The 18950-nt window shown below is 30.8% G+C and overlaps 4 protein-coding genes across 17 annotated transcripts in view; 2 read left to right on the top strand and 2 right to left on the bottom strand.

Annotated features, from left to right (window-relative positions):
• Window positions 1-1290: 1290 nt before the first annotated feature.
• LOC140667371 (uncharacterized) lies at window positions 1291-2999 on the top strand. 2 transcript variants are annotated; one of them, XM_072895238.1, is made up of 6 exons: window positions 1291-1403; window positions 1769-1928; window positions 2014-2195; window positions 2385-2511; window positions 2600-2772; window positions 2861-2999. In XM_072895238.1, the coding sequence occupies exons 2-6, from the start codon at window positions 1782-1784 to the stop codon at window positions 2943-2945; spliced, it is 714 nt and encodes a 237-aa protein (XP_072751339.1). In that variant the 5' UTR covers window positions 1291-1403; window positions 1769-1781; the 3' UTR covers window positions 2946-2999. The 2 variants fall into 2 exon arrangements, with proteins under 2 accessions (XP_072751339.1, XP_072751337.1); XM_072895236.1 differs by having other exon boundaries at window positions 1311-1538.
• A 223-nt stretch (window positions 3000-3222) lies between these two features.
• Window positions 3223-4193, top strand: LOC140667372 (E3 ubiquitin-protein ligase MARCHF3). Its single transcript, XM_072895239.1, has 2 exons — window positions 3223-3465; window positions 3714-4193. Exons 1-2 carry the CDS (start codon window positions 3223-3225, stop codon window positions 4188-4190), a joined length of 720 nt encoding a protein of 239 aa, XP_072751340.1. The 3' UTR covers window positions 4191-4193.
• LOC140667370 (sin3 histone deacetylase corepressor complex component SDS3) lies at window positions 3542-6226 on the bottom strand. Of its 2 annotated transcripts, none has more exons than XM_072895235.1 (8): window positions 6008-6226; window positions 5791-5860; window positions 5601-5714; window positions 5292-5493; window positions 5041-5221; window positions 4579-4693; window positions 4412-4496; window positions 3542-4346 (listed from the first exon to the last, which is right to left on the bottom strand). In XM_072895235.1, the coding sequence occupies exons 1-8, from the start codon at window positions 6132-6134 to the stop codon at window positions 4251-4253; spliced, it is 990 nt and encodes a 329-aa protein (XP_072751336.1). In that variant the 5' UTR covers window positions 6135-6226; the 3' UTR covers window positions 3542-4250. The 2 variants fall into 2 exon arrangements, with proteins under 2 accessions (XP_072751336.1, XP_072751335.1); XM_072895234.1 differs by having other exon boundaries at window positions 4579-4696; window positions 6008-6220.
• A 756-nt stretch (window positions 6227-6982) lies between these two features.
• Window positions 6983-18950, bottom strand: part of Mmd (disintegrin and metalloproteinase domain-containing protein mind-meld) — a 39726-nt gene continuing 27758 nt past the window's right edge. For 3 of the 12 annotated variants that reach the window (XM_072895221.1, XM_072895233.1, XM_072895222.1), the window contains exons 20-26: window positions 17061-17213; window positions 14753-14824; window positions 12893-13041; window positions 11497-11830; window positions 11144-11260; window positions 9440-9649; window positions 6984-7751 (exon numbers count right to left, since the gene is read on the bottom strand). In XM_072895221.1, coding sequence (XP_072751322.1) covers window positions 7271-7751; window positions 9440-9649; window positions 11144-11260; window positions 11497-11830; window positions 12893-13041; window positions 14753-14824; window positions 17061-17213 — 1516 coding nt within the window. In that variant the 3' untranslated portion in view covers window positions 6984-7270. Of the gene's footprint in view, window positions 7752-9439; window positions 9650-11143; window positions 11261-11496; window positions 11831-12892; window positions 13042-14752; window positions 14825-17060; window positions 17214-18950 lie in introns of all 12 variants that reach the window. The other 9 variants (XM_072895225.1, XM_072895226.1, XM_072895224.1 and 6 more) reach the window with 9 other exon arrangements.

The following is an 18950-nucleotide window of genomic DNA, read 5'->3' as shown; positions in this document are numbered from 1 at the left end:
AAAAAAAAGTTTTGAATAAAAATTTTATGGTTTTTAATATAGTTTAAAATTGCATCAAAGTTTTCAAAAATTTAGAGGGGAGGGAGGATTTCGAGAAATATGACATTTTCGAAAAATCTGATTATGCAATTACATTAAAAACCATAAAACCACTTATTCGAAACTTTTTTTTTATATCTCTTACAATTTCGACGGTATTTGCTCAGAAATATTAAATCCGATTTTTCTCAAGAGGGTGTTTCACCCTCTTAGCGCCCAAAAAAGCACGTATAAAAAATACATGTCTTTTATTTTGACCTAGACTACAACATATTCAAAGCGCATTAAAATCAGGGACACTTCCATATCTTTCCTTGTTAGGTAAATATTATTGTAAACATTTACTTCAAGTTCAACTTTTTCGTATTTTACATGTTTCCCATACGTTTTACCACAAGAAAATATAATTATAGATTTTTTATTTTAAAATATTTATTTCCAAAATATTTATGTTATGTTGCAACAACTATGCTGGAATTTTGTGGATTTATATCTCTGCAATGTTTTTGTAATGTTTCATTGCAATATTTACTGCATTATTGTTGCAATGTAATTGCAATTATCTATGCTGCATGGGTATATTATCTTTTTTAGTACACAATTATCTTTTTTTAAATTACATCTTCAATCTTTAATTAATCTTTTAATCAATTACAATCTTTAAATTTTATTATAAATTTTAAAATATATAATATATGTAATAGAGACATACATGCATAAAGACAGAGCTAAGAAAAAGCTAGTCTATTATTATATAAAAATAAATTAAGAAGACGATAATTATTTAAAACTAATCATTTAATTCTTCATGATAGAATTAAATTGCATGTACGTAAAATATTCCAATTTTTCTCTATATATTAATAACATTTCTCAGACTATATATATATCATGTACATATCATATATTGTTCAAATTTTCAAACGATTAGGATCAGTGGCGTAGCTATAACATTTGGGGCCCCCGGGAAAATCAATGAATGGGGCCCTTCAGAAATTTTCTAAAGCGTCACATTTATTGATAAATAAATATAACTAAAATACCACAGTTATGAAATTTTAATATCGACTGCTACATTGCAAAAAAATATCTGTGGGGGCCCCCGGGACGCTCCCGGGTAGCCCGGGTGGTAGCTACGCCACTGACTAGGATATTTCACCGTGGAACAATATTTTTATATTTCGAGGTTTGCAACACTGACGCGATACTACGCGCACTTCCGTTCGACCGGCAAAGCGCTGAAGTTACTACGGAATCGATAAAGAGTTCAGAATGGAAGCCAGTCATAAACAGCTTATTTATCTTCGCAATAATCGGCCGCCGCGAGCGCTTGCGACGTGCGACAAATCATTTTGGGGTTTCAAGTGAGTGCAAAGGAAAATGCGCCGTTAATATCAGAGCTAATTAAAGCCTGACGTTTGTTTCTTCGCACGATTAAACAGCTGACGGATAAGTTTACGCGTTTCTTGCGCGACTTAACCTCCCAGAAGAAACTCAAAGTGCGTCTTTGATGATCTTTTTGTTCATCTTATCACATTTAATTCCGTTACTTTGATGAAATATTTCTTTATTCATGGATAACTATTTTTTATAGTTTAACTTTATCGATAATTTGCAATACAAGTTTTGTATTGCAATGTTGAGTAAAAATAGTTTTGATCAAAGAATAAAGTACAAAGAAAACTTTTGACAAATACTGTTATCTTTAAGAAGGATTTTTTTCTTACAGTTGCAGATGATCAATGTTGGAAGGATGGTATTGCAGATCCATTGCCAACAACAATGCAGATGCAGAAGAAGAAGACGATGAAGATAGTCCTGAGGAAGAAGTGCCTAACTATAAGGATCAGTATCGCAATCTCAAAAGGAAGCTGAAATTCCTGATTTATGTATGCAAAGAAACATTTTTGTATTTTAAGTGTCTTCTTTCTTACCCATACTATTCATTTTGACAAAATATATATCACATTGCAGGAAAATGAATGTTTTCAAGAAGCTCTGCGTTCTACACAAAGAAAATTGCTCAAAGTGAATAGAGACAAGAGTTTCCTACTGGATCGCTTGCTGCAATATGAAAAAGTAGATGCATCATTCAGTGAAAGCGATGAAACAGAATCATCAGATGAGGAAGTTGTTCGTCTTGACAATTCTAAGAGGTAAACAAGTTCTACACACACATATACATATATTTAACTAATAACTTATTTAATTGTAATTATACATCGTGTTATAACAATACAATAGAAACTTATATTTTTCTATTATATCAAATATGACATAATAGAAAAATATATTGCAGAAAAAAACAATTTTTATCTAATTATAATTATATATGCAATTTTTAGGAAAAAAGTTGAGATGAATATCAACAATCATACTTCTCATCATTCGTCAATAGTCACAAAACCACTCAGTACCAGCAAGAAAAAAAAGAGTACACCAAAAGTTGCTAAAACAAACAATACACCTATAGTAAGGACACTTATATTCTGTATAATAATCTTAAAGAGGAAATATAAGTATAAGAAAATATTGAAACTGAAATATATTTTCATTTCAGGTACAATCCTCAAATAATGTAGTTCCAATGTCTTTAATGTCTGATGGACACATGACACCAGAGGAAGTGGAGAGACATTTGGAATCTCGTCAAACATATCTGGAACTTGTACCAGAAAAAGCACCACCCACAGTTCCAACGGAAATGTTCAGTAATGATCCTTCTTTGGACAGGTAAGCCTTTTGTTACTCATAAATATATCTTACCTTTTTTATCCTTTTTATGTATAAAACAGAATTATTAAAATGAAAAAAATTCTAGCGAGTCAAACGAAATTGGAGAACTTGAAACATCCCCTAGTAACATGGGAGAAGATTGTCTCAGTGTGGACATGATGGCAGAGTGACAAACATTCGTTTATAGTTTACTTATTAATTATTACAAAGTGCACATAGAGTTATATGGCTCTTCAAGATATTCACGCGACTAACTCAATTGTATCCACTATAACATAATACAAATTTTTATACACAATAATAAAGGACGCTCCTCGCTTTAAGTCCCTTTTCTAAGAATATTTGTGAGGTAGGATGTTAGGATGCATCTGTCTTATGTTTTATGCAGTTGTTTGTTTATGGATCTATTGTTTATGAATATATTCATAGAAATTCCACGTTCTCGTTATGACTGCAAAAAGTAATTCAGTAACTAGCATTTTAGATAGCATAATTTCAAAAATAGAAATAGAAATCGAATTAGAACAAGAGACGGCATCATTATATACAAATCAATCAGAAGTGGAAAATTCTGTAACATCAAATAAAAGGAGCAAATTATCATTGTCCGATTCAATGGAAGATGTAAACTGTCGTATTTGTTACGATCCTAATCAAGAATTGCCTATTATATATCCGTGCAAGTGCAAGGTTTGAAAGAGTCAAATTTTATAACTGACAATTCAAATATTCCAAAATTTTGAGATCTAAAAATCCAGACTTAGAATGTTGAAATAATTCAATATATATTTCTTTTATTACATCTTTAATAAATCACATATATTAATCTGTGGAATGACTTATTTTATTTTATTGATTAAAAAACATATATATGGAAAAAAAAAAGATTTCCCCCAATAATTAATTAATTACAATTGTTTTTCGATAACTGAAATTAGGGAACAATGGGTGCAATTCATCTGAAATGTTTGGAACGATGGTTAGAAGAGAGCAATAGGAATAGTTGTGAATTGTGCGGCTACGAGTTTCAAGTAGAACGAACACCTCGTTACAAGGTTCTTCGTTCCATCGTAGTTTGGTTGTGCTTGAACCAAGATGAGCATCAGATGTACGCTCGCAATGTGAAGGCCGATTTACTTAGATGTCTCGTAGTCATTCCTGTGACCATCGCGTGCTCGTACATCTGCGTAGTCGCTGCGGATTTTTACGCTATGAACAATTATGACAATTTTCCACCCGCACGATGGACCACCTATTCTCTGCTGTCAATGATGGCGTTACTGATCCTATCTTTCTTCATCTGGATTTACATGGCATTACAATATCATCAAAAAGCATGGTTTTACTGGTGGCAGAAGTCTAGTATTGTGAAAATAGTCAATTTGACGCGGGAAAATACTGCTTTAAGAAATTAGAAATGAAAAACGCAACATATCAGAGATCTGACAATATCTGACAGTTAATCGAAGAATTGATTAAGAAGCTCGTCGTTTGATAGATATTTTCCCACGACTCAGCTGCGATATGTAAATGCGTACTTTGCTACTGTCTGAAACCTTTTTTACCCAGATCTGAAAAAAGTATACATCTTGCAATGACGATACAATGCAATTTATCTAATGTCTCAAACACTTACCGCTTCAGTACCAATTGCCGAAATATGTGCCGCGAACCTGTTAAGATCTTTGCCTTCGACATAAACAGGTTGACCACGGTGAAACCTGTTAAAAAAATTTGACTAAATTGTTTTATACTTGTGAAAAATCAAGCTTTGAATATAAAATGGTGTAAAAATAAATATACCATCTTCGCTCGTATGATAATTTGCCGTCCTCTATCCGAGTTTCCACCAATGGAGGCTCAGGCGGTTGTGGTATATGTTGAGATGATATATTTACTGCGTTGTAATGTGGTAAAACTACTGTAAAAACAAACAGTTATAATTATTTATTAAAAAATTTATTTTTTATTTTTAGTCTTTATATACATTATATATTTGTTCTTTTATACATAGAATGTCTCAAAATTTGTGAAATAAGATACTACAGTAGAAAAAAACTAAGTAAGATAAATGCTTTGAGTGATTTTTTTCAAGCAGTAATTTTTAAAGTATGAAAACTTAAAAGTAAATAATTTTAAGCTATGGTTAAATGCCAATTAAAAATTGCTTGAGATAAAAAACCGTCAATTTTTATTACTTAGTTTTTCAAGAACTTTTATACTAAAGAATATTTATTAATTTTGAAACAGCCTGTAGATGTGCACCTGGTTTACGAACAGCAGTGGACGTTTTCGCGCGATTAATTGCTTTCAAATCAAGCTCAATTTCTTTATCCTCCAATAAATAATTTACTGATGCAGGAGGTGGTTTTCGCCGCTTTTCTACTTTTTCAGGTACTGGATCATTGGGACGTCTACGTAATTTTCTCGTCATTACTGGTTTCACCTAATTGTAACAAACGAAATAAATAATGTTAAAAAATATATATTATTACAGCAAAGATAATATTCTATACCTCCATCGAATCACCAGTAAGTTCCATTGTATGACGGTCTGACTCAATTATTTTCCTCTTTTCTTCCATATCGGTAAGCAGATTTTCTTTCAAATCAATTTTTTTTTCTTCAAATTCTTTCACTGCTGCTTTCTTCTCTAATATATAATCTCGTTCAACCCATTCTGTCAAATAATCTCGATAAATTGTATTCAATCTTAATCTGGAAAATAAAAGTTTAATTAATGTGATTATTATTATGTATAAAGTTTGTCACAAATAATTATTATATATTATTAAGTAATTATAACGATAGAACAAATTAATTACCGTTCTTTATATTGTGTTTCTAATCGTTTTAATTTGCGATTATATTCAGGATGCGTTCCATCTTTCAGTTGTTGTAGCTGCTTTTTCAAACTTGCCAATTTATCCTGATACATTCTGAAAGATTAAATATACAAATAAAATTTAAGTACTAAATTCATTATTGATATTTTGTTTTATCTTGTAAGCTTACTGTTCTTTAATTTCTGTGTATTCTTCAGATTTTCTTTCTCCCATATCAGTTTCACTCGCTTCCTCGGTATCTAAAAAATTCATTAGCTTTATTGGTTTTATACAAATATTTCGATATTCTTTAAAATGTTATAAAAAAAACTAAACAATTCAAAAAATAAAAGCTTAAAAACATAAAAGATAATAGAATTTATTATATATCATTTTATTATAGATACCTTCATCGCTATCATCTTGTTCCTCGGCATCCCTGTCTTCTTCCAAGTATTCCTCGTTGTCTTCATCGAGATCATAATCGTCTTGACGATCGTAAATTGTACAAAATTGTGCATCTTGATAAGACATAATTATTCATACCCATATATATCCTTCACTTCGTTGACAAGTCGCTTTATGGTTATGTTAGGGTTAAATCTGGGTTAGGTACAATCTATTTAAAGCTCATTCCACATCAGTCGCATCGCAGTGTCGCAAACGTCACAAACGCCGTGCTATCCAATCAGCGTGGATCACATGACTTGCGATGCAACTAATGTGAAAGGAACTTTATGATCAAACCTCGCGCGACGAAAACTGAACACATGATGATCACGTGTGTTTGGATCATTCAAAATGTCTACGACGCGCGCAAAACTGTCAAACGTGTGTATCGCGTTCCTTTATAAACGAAAAAGTGTTAATTGAAAGTACTAATTAAGTGGACAAGTGTGTTAACGATGATGCATCTCGTGTTTGTATTCTTGAATATCGAACCACGGTATTACGTAAATCGATTGTTAGCTTATAAAGTGAACTTTCACTTCGCGCCGATGGACACGTGTATTCGAGAAGCTGGTAAACAAGTATGTACAAAATGCTTTTAAATTTCTGCTTTTCCATCGCATTTATATGTATATGTATAAATTATATAACGTAGAACAAAGCATATATTTATATCGATAATACAATAGATGCATTTCCCGAGTTGATTCACTCGTTTAAATAATATGTTTATATACATATATTGATAATGCAAGAGAGGTGCATTTCTCGAGCTGATTCACTCGATTAAATAAATTCGTGAAATTAATTTATTCATTAACCACGATTATTAAACTACTGTGTGCATGCAAGAATTGAATAAATAAATACACCATCAGATTTGAGTAAATCGTTTTACTAATGTTTATTAATAAACATTTCATATAGATTATTTGAATTTAATATAATTTAATACGTGTGTTGTTGTTGTTGTTGTTGTTGTAATCGTCGCAATTACAGTTTATCGTTATTTACACTATTCAGTATAAAATGCGAGTTCGAGATTAAATCATCGTCATCATCGTCATCATTGTCACACCACTATACTGTTTTATTATTATTATTATTATTTTTATTATTATTATTATTATTATTATTATATTATTATTATTATTATTACGACTTTTTTCCCTTTTCTTTCTTTTTTCCTCGGACACTATCTGTCATCGATTAATTAATTATCAATGCTTGTACTCAGGAAAATGCGTGGGGGGCAGTAGGGCAGTATTTTCGTTATCACTAGAGTTGTTGGTAATTAATTCTTTAGGGGAACCATTATTCATTATGTTACAATCTAGACTAAAGTTATCGTCTAGTGGGCGTTTGTTAATATTAGGCAAATGATTAACATCGATTCCACGAACGTCGCTTAGCGTTTGCTGTTGGGATTGAGCAGATTCGACCTCGGCGTTGTTGCCAGCGTCGGGGCTGTTTTCGGTTTGTGGGGGGGATGGATAATAGCCGCGCTGCTTTATTGGCAGTTGTTCCACCGGCAGTTGGTGTTGCTGTTGCTGTTGCTGCTGTTTTTGTTGCTGCACCGGCAACGGCATCGCAGGTGGCGGGGGTGGCTGCTGCGGCGGCCGGTGCTGCACTCCTCCTCCTCCTCCTCCGTCCTCACTAGTCCACCGGGCTACTTGTTGTTGAGCTTGAATAAATGCATCACTAGAAAATAATAAGATTACACGAGCCCATTGGATCTATCCACCGCCACTAATGCTGCATTCGAACGCGGGACAACATTCAGTAAACGGAACCAATCGAGAGACCAAGTCGACCTAAGAAGCGGAAGCTTCGGTGTATACGTGATTATTCTTCAAACTATTATTTGTATTGGCCAAATCAATTATATATAAAAAATTTACGATAAGATTAACGACACATAAAAAGAATAAAAAGTTTATGGTATAGAGGAAAAATAGAAAGTGTCTTAAATATAGAAAGTCTTATATAGCTAAACTGATACGTTGGTCAATTTTTAATAACATAAAAATTAATTGACAACTTCTTAAAAAAAAATAGTGATGAATATATTATATCAAATAATACTTAGAATTTGATATAATATAATTTAAGCGTGCAGACAATTGAACTTATTATCATTTATTACCTATGACGTTTTATGCACATTTGATTAATTTCATAAAAGTTTTTTCATATAATTTATTCTATATAATTTTATTTTAATAAATTCTAAATTGAGCTCTTATTCTGTAAGTAAACCGTCACGTATACACAAAAAGTAAAAGTTAATTGAAACATTTAAAGCGCGCGTGCGAAGCCTTACAATTCACATTACTACAATTGTTCTATTTAATTTAACATTCCTTATATACATTATCTTCGAACATACCAACGAAGAAAAACTTCAGATAAGGATAAGTGCGCACATCGGTTACAGCGTAAATCATTTGATTGAAAAATGAATTGGAAATGTCTCTTACAATCGCTTAAAAAATTAAAAGGTTTGTTTTGCATTTCAGTTTTGCAATACAAAATACTAGAAGCAGAGCATGCACGAGATTTGACCATAATTGTGGACTTTATCAAGCGTCCCAGATCTGTTTAGATGTTAACTTTAATTAAACAAAATTTAAAAAAACACACACGAAATTTATTTGAAAAACATAAATTAACATTTCAATCAATGCTATTTAAAAAAAAAAATATCTGGAGTAGATTTGGGACGTACTCGATCGAGCTCACTGGTCTCACATGTGTGTTGTCATTGTTCGATTGTTTAGAGTTTAGAGTAACATTCAGACAATGCAAAAGCGAATTAAAAAGCGTGCAGACTTTTATGTACATTTTGCTTTCCTCAATATTTTTTACACTATATTATTATTGATGAACACATTTTCACATCAATGTGAATTTTTTTTATTAATTTGATAAGATATGCAATTGCGGAATTGCAAAATAAATCGTATGCCGAGTCCATTTATACTTTACTTAAGTTTTAAATTCTCTCCAGCTAGTAATAATTCTTATAATACAATTTTTTGTCGTTCTTGAACATTCGTGATGCGTACATAACAATTATACATAATAATTATATATCTAAGATTAAAAATATAGTTTTGTTTAGATATCTAAAATCCTGCTTTTTTTTCGATATGCGCCACAATTTTTATATTTTTTACAATTATTTCGGTATCGGCTTGTCAATATTTCTTATTTGATTTTTTTTGCAAACAACAATACATGCACCATCCTTATCTGAGGTATGCGCGAATTATCGTGGGATTCGTGATAGTCAGAGTGATATAGACGTGAACCGAGGAATAATATCAGTGAATAATCGTTACTACTGAAGCCGTAGGATTTTTCGTGATGCAAGAATCTTGCGATACCTTTCACAATCGGGTGTTTCACCCCTAGTATTTGAGCCTCTGTCAGGATCGGCAGTTTCATAGATACCCTCGTCCTCGGGGTGCATTTGATGGGAGTGTTGATGGGTGTGTTGATGGTTGCCGTAAGGACTTCGGGACGTCGGCTGACGGTATCTACCGTAGACGAATCTACTAGCATCCTCGTCGCGGCCGCGGCTACATCTTCTGCTTCTACGTAGGAAATCTAATCAATTCCTACATAGGCCTACGCGACTTGTATTCGCATTCTATTCAAGACTTTTATCTAAAAGTATCATTTCTGTCCCTCTTTTCATATTTGATAAATTAATTTAGAAACAGAGAAAGATATTATTATTTGTATATTAATATTTATGTAAAAAATACTCGAGGCGCTATCTATTTATTTGTTTGCTCTATTTCTTCTATTATTAATTTATCTCATCTCTTGTTTGCTTATGTAATTTATAATATAAACAATTATTTTGTTTATGTTTTCTAGGGTGCAGCAACAGCGACATTCACACCTGTGGTATCGGTAAGTCAATTTTATTTGACGCTGAGGAATTCATATAGTTTCACTGCTACTCGGCGCCTAATGTTTTTAATTGTATCGCAATCAATTTAATATAATCAAGCTCGTTGCGATTATTTAGTATAAACAGACTCTGCATTTTACCTTCAGTAAAAATTTTTTCTATGTAAATATTTATTATATATTATATTCTAAATGCGTGTATCCTTTTTCCGTTATCTTTGGGCGTGTTTTATTGTAATCTACGGTTTCGCAATACACCGAATATAGTGTCTGATATACATAAATAAATGCGTCGAGTTTGACAGCCTTTTGATGCGTAAGATAGAAAAAGCAGAATAAGATAATAAGTTAACCCTCTCATTCTATTATAATTATTCAAATATTTCCATATTCTAATAAAAATTCTAATAAAAATGCATTAATTTGCATATTTCTTTAGCTCTATTTTTTATTTTTTTTTTTTTATCTTTGCATTTACTTTGAAATATGTTGTTAAAATTATAAATATATATATAACGCCAAATTTTCTAAAAAAAAGTATAATTTAACTTTTGTAAACCGATAAAAATATATTAAAAATAAAGAGCCAAGGTTTATACAATATATGTATATATAGAATATATTATTGAATATAAAAATTATATTTCAAGTTACACATATTAATTGAAAGAGAGAGAGAGAGAGAGAGAGAGAGAGAGAGAGAGAGAGAGAGAGAGAAATAAAAAAGATATAAATTTAGAAAAATGTAATTTAGAGATAATTACAAAACATTTATAAAAATATATTTATAAAATATTTTTTTAACAATTTGTAATTAATTAACATATGAGAGGGTTAAGATGATATAAATTGGCGAAAGAGAAGATAGTAAGCAATTCACAGTGAGAGTTATAGCAGCGTGTGAAATGTCTGCTGACAATAATCATGATTAACAAAGTATGAAAAAGCTCAGATGTATTTAGTCGATTGTTTCAGTAAGTACGTATTGTTGAAAATTGAATTGAAAGGAATATATCTATTTTACAAATCATTACTAAAACATCTAAGAATGTTTCTTGTGTATTGTAATAAATATCTTCGAATAATTCGAGCTGCACTTTTTTCGAATTCAGGCTCTTTGAGTAGTTTAAAAGCTTGTCTGCGCGTGTTTTTCTCTCGCAAGTTCTTACCCTTGAGATGACTCGCTACAGACAGAAGAATCGATTCTGTAGTGTCGATCCGGATCACCCTCGGATATTCGAATCTCCTCTGATCCACTCGGACTCATCTGGCCAGTCAAGTAGGGTCTGATGACAGATTTATATTCATTTACAAAAAATTTCGAGAAAATCTTAAATAATTATCACTTTTTATAAAAATCGAAATTCAATTAAATTCAAATTAAATTTTTAAATTATTTAAGCTCTATAAAGCTTTATAAAATCGATATTCAAGAACATCATATATTTAACAAGCTGTGAGTCAAATCTGACAATCTAAAGTGACATTAAGAAATTACTGCTATACGTAAGAATTATATTACCTCGTTGCTCGATGCTCGAGTTGACGAATGAGATCCTCGAGAGTGCGTATACGAATAGTGCCACATGGCGGTTGCAACTCCACGTCGTCGTCCTCCTCTTCCTGTCCATTGTCGATACCGTTGTCTTGGCCGTTGTCCTTGCGGTAAACTTCGGGATAACCGCACTCGGCCAACGATTTGCGTAGCGTGTCCTCATCCAAAAGATTGCTGCTGCGCGACGGGGTACCCGCGAGATCGCGACGGCTCGCCGCGTTCTTCAACACCTCGAGTATGTCCTCGTGATAGCCATTCAGCTGGTTCAAGGTCCTCTCTACATGCTCGAGCGTGCCTTCACCTGGCGAACACGTGACTCAGAGTTACCGCTCCGCATAAAAGAGGATTGTCGGTGATGCCGTTTACTTTAACTCTTTCGTGCGCAATTTCGTTTCTTCTTTGGAGATTTATAAATTTTTCTCATGTATATTTGCAGATTAATATCTTATGAATTTTCATAGTAAATTTCATGTAAAAATTATTCTGACTACATCTTACATAATAAAATGTAAATTTATTATCTAGAATTAATCAGCGTATGAGAGAATTAAGATTATAAGGTTCTTTGGAAGATCTTTTTAAAATAGTTCTGTATTAACCCCTTATATCTTGGGTTGATATTAAATCCTAAAGAAAATTATTAAGAATTATATATAATATTAAAAATTATATATGCGCTGAAATAATTTGTTTCTTATAATGCGAATTAGGCGATGAAAATGAAATACATAATTATTGATTTATAAAGGGTTAGCGTGAAAGATCGAGGCAAGAAATACGATTTCGCAAGGAATCGAAAGATATAACCGAGCATGTAGCGTGCGCAAGATAGTAGGATTTTTAGATACTTGATTGCATCAATTCTGACGTTACAAATGTCAAATTTAGCACATCTGCATAATAATATCAAATAGGAAATGTATGCACTTGTTGTTAGTTTCATGATCATTTTCCTGATCAGAAAAAATGCAGAAAGAATTAAGTATTTTCACTTGATTTTTTAAATCTATACGTATAAAAAAAGTAGATAAATATAATTCCACAATTTATATAATAATTTTTTAAACGAACAATTTGTTAAAACTGTTACTGATACCTTCCAAAATAAAACCAGAGTATTTAAAATTGATATTTAAAATTAATAATTAAAATGCTCACAACAATGAAGAAGAATGTTTCATTAAAGAGTCCTCTGCCACGACTACTATGTAATTATTTGCATACTTAAACTACTTAAGCTACAAGTTCGGCTGCTTAATCTTTCGGCTCGCCAAAGTTCGAACTCCTTCCCAGCCACCCTTCACGGAATATCATGAGTCATTACGCCCACTCGTTGTGTTACAACTATCAGGTATTACAATACCGTAATCGTGTTTCTTTAAAATTCCCTTCTCAGGCTTTGCGAGATTGTTCGGTCCAAGATCAATGAAAGAGACAACCTCCTCTGCTCCCGTACCGTGCTCTCCATCTTCTTCCTCCATACCGTGTCTCTTCGGCTGCGGTTTATGCTCCCTGAAAGATCGATCAGACGTATATCGAGACATTTACTTTTATCATTATTTTCTTGATACTTCGTACTATTTTCTGTTCTCGAAAAAGATGTGCAGTAACTCAATCGAATCAATTTTTTGACAGTGTTTCAGTTATCACAAAAACAAAATTTTTAAATCTTATATTTTCTTGTGTCTCCATCTCATAATATTATATTTATAACAATGTAATCTAATATGTTATATTACATAGCTTTAGTATTAATATTTATCAAGTGCAAAACCAGAATAAAAATATGTATTTTTCGAAAACAAATCGAAAGATTTTTTTGAAACTGATGTTATTAGCAGGGTGGTTTTATTATGAGTTTTTTTAAATATAATTATTGTCTCTCTGGTTTTTCTTCTTTTCTTCATTAGACAAGAAGAATTGAAATCTTTCTGACAATGATTTGTAAAAAAATCATTGACAATAAATCTCTTAATATCAGATAATAATAATCTTCAACTCTTTCAACAATAAGAAGCAGAATTTTTCTATATTTACACTATTGACAATCATAATGTTTTTTTTATTTAAGTAATTGTTTTAAAATAAAGATTTAAAAAAATTGCAATAAATTATAGAGTGATATAACTGAGAATATTTACAATGTGTGCTGATATTTATTGATTTTAAAATAAATTGTTAATAAATCGCAGTTACTATTGCAATTATCATTGCCTACTTGCATCTGTCTGATTGTGAAAATGAGCAGTGAAAATATTTAATGATATTTAATGCTTTTGCGATGAAATGCCAAGTGAGAAATTAATTTTTGGTGAATATTTTGTGTACAGGATTGTTTACGATTAATGTATAATTAAAAATTAATTATATGCTAGTTAACATTTGTACATGAGATACATTGATTCTATCTTACGGAGAAAAAAATATATATCTTGGTGACAACGGGAGATCCCGTATATAAGTGCATTTATCAACATGCAATAAAGAAAGAATTCTAGCGGTATAAAATAATATATCGGTGCAATAAGCGTGCGAGGATCGAATCGTTCGTATTTGGTTCGACCACAGCGTGTGTGTTGCAAAGTCAGCTGAATTATTGAGATGCGATTGTGCAAAAAATGATTGGTGCGAAATACGAAAAGAGAAATGAAAGAGGACTCTAAGTCGGATTATTTAACAAACATAATTAGATGCAGAGAAAAATCGACTCTGTACATCGCCAGAAATTTGCGAAACTGTAATTACAGTGACAGCAACGCGACAAATGCTATTTCCGGTATTATTAAAACGTAGATAGACTGCCGATCGATAATCGATCAAATCACAGCAATGCTATGGTCCAAGTAAGGAATAAAGGTCAGATTATATACAAATGTACTATGAGTGAATAGATGTACAATTTTAGTTGAATATTATTTAATTGATCTCTTTTATTAAATTTTAATTAACGATTGTTATATCGGCGATTAATTGATTTTTAATAGCTGATAAAAAAATAGAAATATAATATTGTCGATGATTATTATAATAACAATTATATATATTATATCAATCAGGAAATGTCTGTCAAATGAAATTTTTTTTTCAACGGATTGTTAAAAAAAAATCTTTGAAAAAATATGGGAAGAATCCCTTGAAAAAAAGTCAAAATCGATTTAAAAAATGATTCCTTGATTGGACCAACTGATTGATAGTGAGAGACGACGAGACACATGAGACTTACTTGACTCTTGGCCCGTCGGCGGCGGCGACGTTATTCGGGGGTCGAAACAGCACGCGCTGGGTCTCGCCGCGGCTAGAAATATACTAATATAGGCATGCCGCGGCTATTCTTATTAACCCTCAACTACCACGTGCACCGTTCATTTAATCTACTTATCTTGTTCTAATTCCGACGAGAAATGTGCCTTTTTTTCTGTCCTCAATAATAAAAATATTCTTCACATTAACTTAAATTGCTTTATCATTTGTTGAATAGAAATATCTTCTCCATGTGCGCGAAATTATAATGTAAAACACAACTTTAATACATTCTGTTTGAATTCTTTTTTACGAGACTACATAAGCTTGTCCGTCATAATTATTTTCATCTATAACATTAATCTATAGACTTACATTCAAAAATATCATACATTATTCTTTAATAATCAAAAGATTTAATAATAAAAAAAATATATTGATTGAATATTTTTTAATTATTTCAAAAGATATTTGAAAACAATTGTATAGATATCTTAGAAAATAAATAAAATTGTGCTAGAGATTAATATTTTTTATCCTGTCTTGAATTATCTACACTAAGATTAGCGCTGCACTCTTTATAATAATTGAGGGTTAATAAAATTTTGTATGTGTGTAATGCCATCTTCCACTTCCTTACTTGCGGAATAAAAAAATTTACCGAACTATAGACTCGGAATTTTCTGTCGTTCGCGCGCTTCGATCTTATTATATCGCCAATAGATAAGATTGATAATAAATAATTTTTAGCTTAATTTTAGAGTGAAACAATTTAGTGTCATAATTAAAATTATTACCAGGACATTTATGAATCACAATAAATTTTTGTGAGAAAAAGAGACATATCTTATTAAAATATAATAAATTTTACATTTCTACATAATAATTTATTTCTATATAATAATTCATATATCTGCATATTATTTCGTAATTCTTCAAAAATTCAGTTTTTAGTTTTAAATTCAAAAATCTAACGCATTTAACAATATCAGGAAGATCATTACGAAGCGCATACTAAAAGCTTACGTAAAGTTGAGGAGTCAAGATTTACCTGAAATAAAAAGGTATTGAACTCCTCGCAAAGTCACATTGATTCAAGCAAACTTCAACTTATTTCTTATAAAGCTGCTTATGCATTTTTATTAAGCTAGTTATACAGAATGAGCCAAAAGTACAATCACAAAAATTGATTTATATATAAAAAAAAAAAAGATTAAAAGAGAGGAAAGAAAGAGAAAGAGAGAGAGAGAAAGAATAAAATATTATAAAAATTTTCTCAAATATAGTAATAAATCGATCATCTTTGGCTCTTTCTGTAGTTATCTATTAGAAAAATGCGAACTACATTCATCGTTACATAATGACGATGTTCTTCGAAAACGATCGAACGACAGAAGCATTTCGAGCTGCAATCAATCCTACATTATACATCGATAAACGCATGTTTTTTATTAACATCTAGGATGTATTCTGGGACATCGCGATGGTTTAATAAAAGAATATCTTTATCATGCATGTTAAGATTTGCCGATTGCGAGAAATGATGAGAAATATGATGAAAAATGAAACGGGATGTAAGATGTAATGAGATGTTCTTATTGTTAATGTGTACATCATATTTATATATTAATGTGTGCATTCTGTTAACGTAGTAATTCGTAATCCCCCCATTATTATGAAAATCTTTTCTTAATTTGAAATCTTCAATAAAATCGACATCATTGCTAATTAATTAGGATTATATTACAATTATATAAATTATTCCATTAGCAACTTATTTAGATTTCTAATTTCTTGACGACTAGATCAGTATATCTTATCTAAATCAATGTAACGTATTTAATTAACATTAATTTATTTTAATTATATAAAAACAGAAAGAAAGAGAGTTTCGAGTAAAATAATAAAATTAAAAATATGTATGTTTTTTTTAAATAAACAAGCATTAATATATATTCTTTGCTACAAGTACAAAATAAAAAATTAAATTACCTGATATATTCCATAATTAGATTTTAGAAATTTACATGGTATTTTTTAAATTTACAAACATAAATTAATTGTGTGTGTTTCATCATAAATGACATAATTTTTAAAATTGTTTCTTTGCTTTGTGCGCGAGTATGTATTAAAAATCCCACTTGACAAGTTCAGTTTTAACGTTCTGTATACTTCACCCATCTCTTGTAAAATCTGATAATTTTTTAACAAGCTCTTTGGATGTATTAAAACACTCTGTAATCCAAAATAGCCAGTGGCTAGCAAAATAAGCAACGAAATGACCGCCGTACCTGTAATGAGGCATTCTGCCAAAAGTGAGGATCTTATTGACCGTGTCCAACGCCGCAGCTTCCGCATGATGATTGCCGGAAACTCCGCTGTAGCTCTTTTGCTGCGGTTTTTTCGAGTATGGCGGGTCATATTTCTGGACGGTGCTCTTCCTTCTGCGAGAAATTCGCCCATTACGCAGAGCTTGCAATTTGTATTCGGGAGTAAAAAATAGCAAAGCACATGCAGACTAGCGGGAGATCCATTTGAGGTACTGGAGAATTTTTAAATGGTTTTAATAATGTTAAGAGGGATTATCAATTGCGTGAACTGATTAATATTGTTACTGGTTATGAATATAATTTCTAATGTACAATTAATTAATTAGAAAGCTTATCGTTAGTTTTTATTATATAGTTATTTGTCATATTAATTGACATCAAAATGTTACCTGAAATAACTGCATTTGTAGAAACATAGAAGATAAAAACATTATTGTAATATAATGAATTAAAGAATTTATCGATACAATTCAAAATTGATGAATGTAAAAAGAATTTAAATAATAAATTTATGCAATACAAATTATTAATTTATCTAATTATTAATTTTTTCTAAATGTAATTATTTACATATCAAATGCAGAAATAAATAATGATATTCTTAATAATAATCACTCTAATATTGATGGAATTTTAATTGACATTAATTAATTGTAGCTTGCAGCACTTTACAAGCTCATAATTACAGCTAATAATTATATTCAATAATGTTCAATACTCTGTAATGATTGTCCTTGTATTAATTTATTCTGACAAACGAGTCCATTGATGTAAACTTGATGCTGATAATCCCTCTTAAGCTGGCGGACGAGGCTCATCAGAGTCTACGTACATAAATCTGTGATCAAAATTATTACGGATAATACAAAACATTACAAAAATTCACGTTTCAATCAACGTCGCCAATTTACATTCTTGCAAAGTCAACGAATCCTTTTAGCATGCAAAAGTTAATTCTGAAGCAAAACAGATAACCAGTCAATTGGTACATCCGCAGCTGCCCTTACAGGGATCACCTTCCACTGCAGTACCCATTAACCAATCAGCAAAAAATAAATGGCAGTTTAACCCTAAACAGCATAAGTTCAGTAATGTAAGAAAAAATTTGTAAAAGATATTCACCAAGTGATTAATTTATAGCTATCTCATTGTTTTGGATATGGAAGATATAAAGGAGAAAATGTAAAAAAAAGATATAAAGATAAAAAAAAGATACAGATATTAAAGTTTATATAAATTTTGAAATTATTATTTAAATAATTAAAATTATTGTAAACTTTTTTAAGATAAAAATATATATTCTACATATACTGTTTAAGGTTAAATATAGATAAGAGATATATATAAATCAAGCTTAAAAATAAATAACGAATCATAAGAGAGAGAGAGAATAGTATTTTATTTCCGAGAATAAAAAACGTTATTTAAATTTTTTTTTAAATAAAAATAAGTTTAATTTTTGAAATGTGTGTAATATCAATCGAAAAATACTAATGTGTAAATATTATAACATAGATAATTTGGGACAAATTTAATTATTGTGCTCTTAAGGACAAACGTCATAATCATTTTATATGCAACTCCTTCGCTAGGAGGTAAAGGAAATAAAAATTAAGATCATGAGAAAAAAAAAAGTAAAGAAATATAAAAGAGAAATAAGTACTGAAAGTTTTTAATAACATGAATATATGCATGTATGTATGCACATGTGTATACATATGTGCACATGTGAGTACATACAATGTGCACATGCATAAAGAAAAAAGCGTATGTTAGGAGCAAAGCATCATTTTCTTCGAGGAATTTGAAATTGAATTTCTTGATGGGCAGTCTATTTAAAACTACTATTTG

The sequence above is a fragment of the Anoplolepis gracilipes genome, chromosome 7 (genome assembly GCF_047496725.1).
Source record: "Anoplolepis gracilipes chromosome 7, ASM4749672v1, whole genome shotgun sequence".
In the NCBI taxonomy this organism is placed as follows: Eukaryota; Metazoa; Arthropoda; class Insecta; order Hymenoptera; family Formicidae; genus Anoplolepis; species Anoplolepis gracilipes.
Note: the sequence above shows the minus strand (reverse complement) of the source record. Positions and strands in the feature narration are given on the sequence as shown.

Coding starts and splice junctions, on each gene's coding strand:
- LOC140667371 (XM_072895238.1), top strand. CDS start 1,782: ATGTTGGAAGGATGGTATTGCAGATCCATTGCCAACAACAATGCAGAT. Junction 2,196..2,384: donor CGTCTTGACAATTCTAAGAG/GTAAACAAGTTC, acceptor TGCAATTTTTAG/GAAAAAAGTTGAGATGAATA. Junction 2,512..2,599: donor AAACAAACAATACACCTATA/GTAAGGACACTT, acceptor TTTTCATTTCAG/GTACAATCCTCAAATAATGT.
- LOC140667372 (XM_072895239.1), top strand. CDS start 3,223: ATGACTGCAAAAAGTAATTCAGTAACTAGCATTTTAGATAGCATAATT. Junction 3,466..3,713: donor TATATCCGTGCAAGTGCAAG/GTTTGAAAGAGT, acceptor AACTGAAATTAG/GGAACAATGGGTGCAATTCA.
- LOC140667370 (XM_072895234.1), bottom strand. CDS start 6,134: ATGTCTTATCAAGATGCACAATTTTGTACAATTTACGATCGTCAAGAC. Junction 5,494..5,600: donor GAAACACAATATAAAGAACG/GTAATTAATTTG, acceptor TTTATTTTCCAG/ATTAAGATTGAATACAATTT. Junction 5,222..5,291: donor TTACTGGTGATTCGATGGAG/GTATAGAATATT, acceptor TGTTACAATTAG/GTGAAACCAGTAATGACGAG.